Here is an 11,106-nt window from a genome sequence, read left to right on the forward strand (position 1 = left end):
TACCTAAGTCTCTCCTTGCAGGGCTTTATGGTTTCTGGACCCTTCCTCTGGACACACTCCATCCCTTGAAGGCTCTTTCCAAACTGCATTTTCCCTCTTTCTCCTTTCTGCAGTTTTGCCTTTCAACATACGCTCAGTAAGGGATTCTGGAGGCAGCTGCTGTTTACCTTGCCTGTTGTAAGCAGCCACACACATCTATAATAGGATCAGCTAGTGCCAACTCCTATTCCTTCCCACTTCAAGCTTTAATTGCATTATTTACTGCAAACACTCTGCTGCAATAAAAAGCCTTGCGTTTCTCCATCCTTGCTTCCACATCCTCAGAATGCTGATGCTAAAAACCTCCCACTAGACGGAGGATGAGAAGGAAAACGGAGCTAGGGAAGCAAAGCTCTTCATCAGAAGCTTTTTTAACTGAGGTGTGTCTGGAGCGTATTTAGCTTTTTTTTGCCTAACTTCAGGAGCAAACTACAAAGCCAACTGTTTTAAAAAATAAATGTATTCAGGGGAGTACTTTGGCAGGGCTTGGGAGGCACATGCAGCTAGCAAGCTTTGCTTATCCCTGTTTTATGGTGTTTAAGTTTCTAGTCATTATTTCAGAGGCAACCCAAAGCCTGGCTTACGTGCAAACTAGAGGGTTAACCGAGTGGAAATCTTGTTACGAAGAGGCCTCTGCTAACCATCGCCTCCTTCCAAGTAATGCATTGAAAACGGATTAAACAGATTTTTGGTTTTGGTCCGCTTTGGGACATTTATTGCTCTCTGTTCCTGAACCCCTTTGTGAGGATTTCATCACTGAGCCGCTGCCTGTTTGCTTTTATTGTTCTCTGGATCAATGAAAGGTTGAACTGTGCTTTGCAAAACGGGCTTTTGAAGTTAATATGTAAACATGTTTATAAATGGCTTTTTAAAAATATCCTTTTGCAACATCGTTCTCCAAAGGCTGCAATCCTACCAGTGCTTCGACTGAAATATTTTTTCCTGCATAGGGAAGGGGAGAAAGGCACAATCTCTCCTCTCCACCTCACATTGTGGACTAGCAACTTAAAAGACTGCTGCATCCTTACCTTCGAACCTTCCTGAAAAGCTATCTGTTGCCCTGCAGCGTTTTTTCTTCTTGTTTCTTCTCTTGGCATTGGGGATGTCGATGGGTTGACTTGAAGGCATGTCTGTCCATAATAGAAAATAAGAAGCAAAGTCATAGTAAAGCAGCATTGCAAACCCAGGACTGGTCCAAAGAAAAGTCTTTCTAGCACAAGCGTGGGATCCCAAACTTCACCTGTTTGGTTTGATTCCCCACAAGACTTAAATGCCTTCCTGTCAATCTCCGTGAATAATAATAATAATAATAATAATAATAATAATAATAATAATAATAGAGATAAATTAAGGAGCTTACCGGGCCGAGATGAACATTCAAAGTTAAAGACAGACTCCAAGTGATTTGATTGGGAGAATTCCAGGTCGAACGGATTCTGGCCCTGGTAGGAAAATCAAAGCAAAAAGGAGTTACAGATAGGCATAAGCCAGGTTTGCTTGTTTTAAAAAATGTTGTTAAGGAATTTCTTTTGCCACCAGGCAGGTTTGGATGATAGCCTAGCGCTTCATTGTAATTTTAGCAGGGCATCACATACATTCTCATGTTTATCTGGCTGTATTCAAGTCCCATTTGCACATCACATGAAACTATGGTTTGCATTAACCATTAACCATTCCTAGTCCTAGTGAGCATAACCAGTGTTAAGGGAATATTGCAGTCATTATTTGAAGGTGGCAAGATTCTAACCCCGATGATGATGGATAATTATTATTATTCCCTCTCTAGAGGTGGTCAGACTGTAATTCCCAACAGCCTTAGTAAGCAGTGTTAAGGGAATACTGGGAGTTGCAGTCCAAGAATATTTGAAGGTGGCAAGATTCCAACCCCTGCGATGATGATGGACAATGATGATGATGGTGATTTTAAAGCAGCAGAACCAGATTCCCTCCCAATTTGCACCAGGGATAGGTGTGACTCCAAAAGAGGTCACAGAGGAGGGCTAAGTGACAGGGCAGAACAAGCCCAGAGCTTGTCGAACAAGCCTCGGCCGGAACGTAATTTGGGCCAGCTGGCCAGAGATCCAACTCATAATGTTTATTTGGGACGGCCCTGGAGAAGAAACACCCCCGCGTCTCCTCTGCTGGAAACCAGACCTTGGGAAAAGAAACCAAGGCCATTCAGATTCTCAAAATGCAGCATCCAGCAAAATCTATTCTGCAGAAACCCTCCCTGGAATATACAAGGTTACCCCAACTGCTTGGGTCCAGAAAGGTTTGGGATTTTGGAGTATCTGCACATACTTAAGGAGACCTCTTGGAGATGGGTGGTTGTTGTTGTTTCCGACCATGAAGACCCTAAAGCAAACCTATCATGGGGTCTTCTTGGCTACATTTGTTCAGAGGTTTGCCATGGCTGTCCTCTAAGGCTGAATGTGACTTGCCCAAGGGTCACCCAATATGGGTTTTGATGGCCAAGCCACGATTCGAACCCTGGTCTCCAGAGCCTTAGTCCAGCGCTCAAACACCACAATGGCTCTCATATGAAAAACGTAGCCCTCCAAATATTCTTGGCTACCTCATTTCACAAGCTGTGCAACTGGGTTGTTATAAACTGTGCTAAAACACAATTGAAAGCAATTAAAACCCAAATTGTTAAAACACAGTTCAGCTACTCTTCCTTGTTTGCAGGGCTGCAACCTATCATCCCTATCCTTTCTGCCTCTCGAACTCAATTCTCTAATAGCCAGGGAACACATCTGCAGGAATTGCATCTTTATTGCAGACATTTTTCTTCCCGCTCTTGCAATGCGATAGATGGCCTTTTTCTTTTTTGGAACCGCCACAACAGCAGCGCAGAGCCAAAAAACACGCTGCAAATTTTGCAAAAGGAGGGTTACATAACAAGCCTGGAATTCCCCTCCCAGCGGATCTCACCACCCGAACCACGAGGTGCAAGAGAAGTTGCATCACTCTTGCAAGCAAGTTGGAAGGGAAAGATATATGTGAGAGGAGCAGCCAAGGGACTGAAAATACGCATTGCACGAGTCCCCCCCCCCCCATAAGAAGCCACTATTCCTTTTGATCCGCCCACTCAGCCTTCCTTCCCTTTCCCACTTGAGAGGGAAAAAATAAGAGCTTTAAATGCTGCACTGCTGGTTTGGTTCCTTGCCAGAAAGAAAATAAACCTAGGGCCTTTCAAGAAGCTGCAAGACCTCTGCAGCAAATAATGAGAATTATATATGTGTATATATACATTATATGTTCATGCACCCACACACTTGACATCTTGCATTGTCGGGTTTCATATTTTATTTTGTTTGGGTTTTTTGTCCCCTGAATGGCGGAGGACGTTAATTTGAGATTACGAGGCAGTAATGCGCCCAAGTGTCTGAAACAATTACGGAGCGAGGCGGAAAAATACTGGCAGGAAACTCCAAGTGTCACAAGGGATGATGGGTGGACCGAGTGAGAAACCGTACACACACACACACACACACACACACACACACACACACACACTCTCTCTCTCTTTGGGTTTAGAAATGGAGGGGGTGCATGGAGATATTTGTGTTGAGGAGATGAGAGATAATGCAGTCTGGCACCACTTTGAGCACATTGGCTCCATCTGATGGGTTCCTGGGATGCATAGTTTGAACCTATGGGTTCCTGGGATTTGTAGTCTTTTGCCTGTCCAAGAGGTACGTTGCCTTGCAAAACTACAAGTCCCAGGCTTCAGGAGGACGGCATCAAACCACATTTGTTTCTGCAGCACAGACATGTTTTCTGCAGGGGAAATAAAATCCAAATTAACAGAGCTTTTCCATATTTGAAAGTTTGGGGGGAATATATGAATGGTTTGAGTGTTGGACTGCAAGTCTGGAGAGCAAGGTTCGAATCCCCGCTCGGCCATGGAAACTCATCAGGGGACCTTGGGTATAAGTCACACTCTCTCAGCCTCAAGGGAGGGCAAGAGCAAACTTCCTCTGAACAAATCTTGCACGCAAGCACAATTTCAGCCACACTCACACATCCCAACATTAGGCATCCAACCCCAAAGCCACCATAAACTCGTGAAACGTCGGACGCCATAAATCTGATGGACTGGGACGACGGGAGCTGCAACTCCCAAAGCCAAACACAAGCAGCGACAGCTTCTCTTTGGGAGTCAGGACTGGCCCAACCGGTCCCACGATGCGCTCCAACCCAAAACGCCGTCATGCCATCATTAGGAGCACCCATTAGAGGCCAACCGATGGGTCCGGAGGAGGAAAGAGGAGAAGCCACGCCAAAACACCCCACGGTAGAGGTTAATAAGCAGGGAGGATTGGGGCTTTGGACTCGGTTGCCCCACCTGCGCAATGGGAACAAGGCGGCCGGAGCAATGAGGAGCGCCTCTTCTCTTCAGGACATTTAAGAAGGGCAGGTTAGGTCTCCACTCCACATCCTTTATTACGACATCCAGCCCTCTGGGTCCACTCTGAGTTTAATCTGTGGATCCAAGCATCCGCGGCTCGAAAATAACCAAATATAAATTCCCAAAAGCAAACCTGGATTTTGCTACTTGATATATTTAGGGACGCCGTTTAGTCATGCCATGGTTTTTAATGGAACTTGGCCATCCCTGGATTTGGGTCTCCGTGGGTGGTCCTGGAAGCAAACGCCAGCGGATACCAAGGGACCACTGTAGTAGTATAATTGTGTATAATTGTATATAATGAGACTTGAGCGTCCAAATTTTGATATCCATGGGAGTCTTGGAAGCAAAACTCAGTGGAAACCAAGGGCCCACTGTAGTAGAGGGTTTGCCATGGCCACCCTCTGAGGCTGAGAGAGTGTGACTTGCCCAAACTCACCCAGCGAGTTTATATAGCAAGCAGGGATTTGAACTCGGGTCTCCCAGTCCAACGCTGAAACCAATACATGGTGTAGCGGTTTGAGCACTGGACTATGGCTCTGGAGACCAGGGTTAAAATCCCGGCTCGGCCATGTAAACCCACTGGGTGATTCTGGACGAGAAGTGACACTTTCTCAGCCTCAGAGGAAGGCTATGGCAAACCCCCTCTGAAGAAACCTGCCAAGAAAACCCCACAAAAGGGTCGCCATAAGCCAGCAAGGACTAGACAGCGCACAACAACAACAACAACCACATCCTTCCCTGCACTTTTGCAGAATTAGCCTGCTGTTCACATTGAATAAACGTGATTTTGTGCACATAACTAGGCAAATTTGGGAATCCCTGAGAGACGAAGGAGACTGTCCACACAAGCAAAGTTTCCTCTCTTCTCAATGTTGAGCCATGGGTTCAAAACGCCACTGGAAAGGGCTTTCCAAAAGCCACAGGTTGCGAGGGTTGTCCCCATACACATTTCCATCACAGCCCTGCGCCACAAATCCAAAATTGCACCCAGCCTCCTTTGACTTGTTCAATGCAAAAGCGGAAGCCAGCGCACCATGCTCACTCAGCAAAAATCAGTGCCACAACAAGAGCGCACACTCGCACTCTGTTCCCAAGCTGGCTTGTTTTGCAACCTACAAAGGGACGCCTGTGAGAGGCTGCACTTGGCATTAATGGAAGGCAGTGTTGAACAACAAGCACACAAACACACACCCATGTGCCTTTACAGCAATGCCATGAGGACTGTTGTTAACCACAATGACATCTTCCCGTTTATGGTTTTCACATTATAAACCCTATATGCCCACTGGGTGACCTTGGCAAGTCACACTCTCTCAGCCTCAGAGGATGGCCATGGCAAAAAACATCCTTGCCAAGCAAACTCCACGACAGATTTGCCATAAGTTGGAAACAACTTGAAGGCACACACCACAACAACATCATCATTATGGCTGCATCTGCACTGAAGAAATAATACACTTTTGACACCATGGTTGCTCAACGCTATGGGAATTGCAAGATTTCATGGCATTATTAAGCCAAGGCAGTTAAAGGGGTATCAAACTGCACTGATTCCACTGTGTAGATGCACCCAGGGAAGGCTAGATAAACTGCAAATCCCAGGACTTTATAGTACTATTGAAAGCAGTGCCAAACCAGATTCATTCTGCAGAGCTGCTTTGGAGGTTTTAAAACAGAAGCTGGATGGCCATCTGTCACAGGGAGGGCTTTGATTCTATGTATTCCTGCATGGCAGAAGACCCTTGAGGGTCCCTTCCAACTAAGATTCTATGTATTCCTACATGGCAGGATTCTATGATCTGAAAGATATAGCTGGTAATTTATATCCTGCCTTTCCACCCAAGAGCTCAATGTAACCTCTACGGCTCTCCTCCTCCATGCTTTATTCCTCACAACAGCCCTGCAAGGTAGATCAGGCTCAGAAAACGAGCCTGTAATTAGTCCATTTTGCAGCAGGATGGAAACTAGGTTTCCCAACAACCCTGCAAGGTAGACTGAGCTGGGAAACTATTCTATTATACAAGTGACGAATCCTTTGCCATTTCCCCTGATTTAACTCAGGGACATTTGCATGCGCTTAGAAGAGAAAAACAAGAGTGTTGTGTGGTTTTTTAAGTTTCACAAGTAAATCAAAATCCTCCTCTCTTCTGATTTTACAACTTAGAATCCATGGATCCTTTTGTTACTAGACAGAAAGCGAAATCAACCCCTAAAGAAAGTACAGAGCCACCTGAAATCAGATCCAAAATTCATCCTTTTTAATATAATAATAATAATAATATAACCCTCCTGCCTTACCTTAAAAGAACGATGAAAGCCTTTGAGCTCGGTTTTCTTCTGCACCATCTTGAGATTCTTAAAATGCCGGAAACTGAGTGTTCAAATGAAGAAGAAGAAGGGAATGGGGAAATGAAGGGAGAAAAGAAAAGAAAGGAGGAAGGTGGGGGAATTTAGATGGAGCTAATCCAGATCTGATGGAAACCCTGCAAAAGAAAGAGGGTACAAGGAGGGTGTCAGAAAACACTTTGGACTCACAAACTTGGAAAACCAAACAAAGTGTGTTGTTGTGGCGGCCAGATTGCAAAGGCTCACAAGTTTTATTCTGCATGAAGCATTGCCCTGCAAAGGCCTAATTGATTCCAAGAAATAAAGGCAATGAAAATGCTCACAACCAAGGAGACATTTTGGATCCAGAAATAATTATTCCTTTTTAATATACGTTACAGTTTGCACACACATACAAAACAAGGCAAGGCACACTCCCCCTCCATCTCTTGAGGATACAAAGCACAAACACACAAAGACAAGGAAGGAGGAGACAGATGTGGCCTGGAACAAGAAAACCCTCTTTTTAAAAAGTACTCATTTTTTGGTTCTGTTTTAAACTACAATGCAGGGAGGCCTTCCATGGAAAAGAGTGTTCAAATTATTTTGTGCAGCAATGCAACCCATCATGCTTTATCTATCTATATATATATATATATATATATGGGTTAAAGAGGCAGATTGGGTTCTTTTCATAATTCTTTTGTGCAGCAATGCAACCCAGCATGGTTTACTATCCTTTCAACTATATACAGATATATGAGAGTTATAGAGGAGGAAAGGATTCTTTTGAGCAGCAATGCAACCCAGCATGATATATACCCTTTTAAAAATACACATATTTCTCTATCTATTTATTCATTTCCCATGTTTATTTGTGCACATTTTGGGTTTGGAAAGCCAGGGCATGAAAGCTCCTGCGCCAAAGGGGGTGTGTGCGCATCACACTTCTTTTGCACAAGATAGGACTTGAAATCCATATATATATATATGATATACAACTCTCTTCTTTCACCCCACAGCTTTTAATTTTGCAATTCAATTTAATCCTTCCCATCCTAGATGGGGACAAAAAGGGGGTACATAGGTTCACCCCACTTTGATGAAGTTCATTCTCATTTTGGGGGGACACAACTTCAAGGGGAGAACTGAAACACCCCACAAAATATGGTTTTAGGAAGGCAAAAGGGGGGGGGGGTTTAACCCCCCTCTGATCTCCAAGCCTTCCTCCAGATTGCAAGAAAATAAACTAACACTTCCAAAGGTCTTCCAAAGCTCTTGCAAAAGATAAAGAGATAGATAAAATGGTGTTGCAAATGTATGTTTTTCTTTTTGCAAAACATGTAGTTATTTTGCTCGTTAGAGGCTCTGAATTTCTGGATATTATTTTGGGGGGGTGTCTTCTTTTAAACACCTCCCCCCCCCAAAAAAAACCCTCCAAGCCCCCCCCCCCCCCAGCCTGCAAAGCAATAAATCAGCCTTTCCAAATGCATTTTCATTTGCAAAACGAATACAGATATTTCCCCCTCTCCCTTGCAAAATGGGAACCTTCTGGATCTTATGGGGGGGGGGGGGAAGAGAGGGGTTGCTAATACCTTCCTGGCCCAGCCCCCTTTCCTCCTGCTGCTTGCCTTCCACACTGCAACACACACACACACACAACACACCCCCTTCCCCCAAGGAACAACACCACAAAACCCCATTCCTTCTTTCCTGCACAGAGTTGTTGTCCTTTGCAAGCATTCAAAGGCAATGCAACCAAGGAAGGGAAGGAAGGAGAGAGACTCCATGCATGACGAAGGGCTTTGGGGCTTGCCAGGTTTTGGACAAGGTTTCCGTGGACTGAGCCCTTTCTTTGCAGGAATCGTTATCTAGATCTATCTATCTATCTATCTATCTATTCCCCTTGCAAAAGGGATGAGCTTGATTTGGGAGGGTCCTGGAAGGCGATGCAAAGGGGGACCCCTTGCAAAATCCCCCCTTTGCAGAGCTCCCTCCTTCCCTGCCCAAGGCCTGGCCTTACCTTTCGGGGCTCCTGCGGGGCGAGGGCCAGCTGCCCAGAGAGCTGCTCCTTCTCTCTCTCTCTCTCCTTCAGGGTCCGGGGAAGGAGGGCCCCGCGCCAGCCTTAAGAAGGAGCAGGCAGGGCAAGCCACGCCCCCCGCCATCAGCTGAGACGGACACGCCCCCCGGGGGAGGGAGCATGGGCTGAGGGACCAGGCACAGGAAAGGAGAGGGGAGTGTGCCTCTGGGCATGGGCAGAGGGCCCACTGGGACTCCAGGGAGAAAGCAGGCAGAGGAAAGGAGAAATGCAAGGGGAGGAGGGTCTCTGGGCATGGGCAGAGGGACCAGAGAAGAAGAGGCAGAGGAAAGAGGGTGAAAGACAGGGGGGAGTGTGCCTCTGGACATGGGCAGAGGGCTCACTGGGACTCCAGGGAGAAAGCAGGCAGAGGGAAGGAGAAATGCAAAGGAAGGAGGGCCTCTGGGCATGGGCAGAGGGCTCACTGGGACTCCAAGGAGAAAGCAGGCAGAGGGAAGGAGAAATGCAAAGGAAGGAGGGCCTCTGGGCATGGGCAGAGGGCTCACTGGGACTCCAAGGAGAAAGCAGGCAGAGGGAAGGAGAAATGCAAAGGAAGGAGGGCCTCTGGGCATGGGCAGAGGGCTCAATGGGACTCCAAGGAGAAAGCAGGCAGAGGGAAGGAGAAATGCAAAGGAAGGAGGGCCTCTGGGCATGGGCAGAGGGCTCACTGGGACTCCAGGGAGAAAGCAGGCAGAGGAAAGGAGAGAGGACTGCACCTCTGAGAATGGGCAGAGAGTTGAGTGGGGAGGCAAGGAGCAAGGAGGAGAAAGGGTGAGGGTGCCTCTGAGCATGGGCCGAGGAGCCATTGGGACTCCAGGGAGTAAGGAGGCAGAGGAAAGAGGGGAAAGGCAAGGAAGAGTGTGCCTCTGAGCATGGACAGAGGGCCAGGCAGAGGAGGGCAAGGAGAAAGAGGAGGGAGGGTTTGCCTCTGAGCATGGGCAGGGAACAGGCATTCAATGAGGAGAGACATAGAGCGGCTGCAGCCACAGCATCCCCTCTTCTAAGGGCTCAGTCATATTGCATCATATCCTTAATTTCCTTTCTCCCCCTTTGGCCAGAGAAACCCCAAACAGCCCATTTCCTTTCCCTTGTCCTTCCTTGCTGGCTGTGCCTCTCTGAGCACGTACAGAGTGATACCTCCCCATGGTTTCTCATGCGCACATGTCCCCCAGTTGCCTTTCTCTACATCTTTTCCATGGGCCGCAAAATCCTCCTTCAAATTCTTTTTCCCCTGCCCTTCCATCACCAAATCAAGGCTGAGTTTTCTTTCTTATGCTGTTCAACACATCTGGGAAAAGCTGTTTGGTGTTTTGGGGTTCATTGACGGTTTGAGCGCTGGACTACAACTCTGGAGAGCAGGGTTCGAATCCTCCCTTGGGCGAGCCACTCTCTCTCAGCTTCAGAGGAAGGCAATGGCAAAAAAAAACCCTCTGCAGAAACTTGCCAAGAAAAGTTAGAAATGGCTTGGAGACACATACCGCTCTTTTATGTTTTGTCATATTATTTTCTGCTGATCTTTCCCCGTTTGGTGTATCTCTTTGAACGTAAAAGTTGCTGGAAAGATTAAAATAAAATTTTAAAAGGTTAAAATAAAAATACCGGAGGCCAATTTTAGCAAGCAGTAAGTATGCAGAGTCCCTTCTCTGTTTAAATATTGCGTGTGCTTTCAAGTTGCTTGCAGACTTAGGTGAGACCCATTAATTTTATAGGGTTTTCTCAGGCGAGGAAACCTCAGAGGTGGTTTTGCCGGTCCCTTCCTCTGAAATACAGCCTCCAGCATCCCTCATGAGTCTCCCATCCAAGTGCTGACCAAGGCCGACTCTGCTCAGACCCTTGTGGAGTGTAAAAGAGATGGCACTGCATACTAGTGATGGTGCAGAGTGGCATCAGCCAACCTGGTCTGTGGGTTTTCCCCATGGCTTCACCCAGGGCATCCTTTATAGACGGTTTCTCACGCCAATGCTGCTGCATGTGGTTTGGAAAACATTCCAGTGGAGCAAGATTCTGGATCGGTGCAAAGAAACAAGGTTACCCGGTCGGTCCGTAGCTCCCAGACTCAGGTGTGGCACCCAAGCCTCTTTGGCAGAGGAGCAGCTGGTGCGTCTGGCTGGCTCTCCTTCCATTTTATAGCCGGTTTCATTACCTTTGCCCTGGGCCTAAGTCACTTTCCCAGCCTGGCTGCCCAATGGGACGATCCACCTGGACTGCCCCAAGGATGCCCAAAACAAAAGGATGGGCGGATTGGCTC

General features: G+C 46.8%; 1 protein-coding gene across 1 annotated transcript in view; it reads right to left on the minus strand.

Moving 5' to 3' along the window:
* The window catches only part of MKNK2 (MAPK interacting serine/threonine kinase 2), a 29,557-nt gene extending 20,680 nt beyond the window's left edge, over positions 1-8,877 (minus strand). Inside the window, exons 1-4 of the mRNA XM_089535517.1 lie at positions 8,805-8,877; positions 6,755-6,939; positions 1,400-1,481; positions 1,068-1,169 (exon numbers count right to left, since the gene is read on the minus strand). Of these exons, the coding sequence (XP_089391643.1) occupies positions 1,068-1,169; positions 1,400-1,481; positions 6,755-6,802 (232 nt within the window). The 5' untranslated portion in view covers positions 6,803-6,939; positions 8,805-8,877. The remainder of the gene's footprint in view (positions 1-1,067; positions 1,170-1,399; positions 1,482-6,754; positions 6,940-8,804) is intronic.
* Between the last annotated feature and the right edge of the window lie 2,229 nt (positions 8,878-11,106).

This window comes from Sceloporus occidentalis, unplaced genomic scaffold (genome assembly GCF_023333645.1).
Source record: "Sceloporus occidentalis isolate IW3139 unplaced genomic scaffold, rSceOcc1.0.p SCAF_8, whole genome shotgun sequence".
NCBI classification, from domain to species: Eukaryota; Metazoa; Chordata; class Lepidosauria; order Squamata; family Phrynosomatidae; genus Sceloporus; species Sceloporus occidentalis.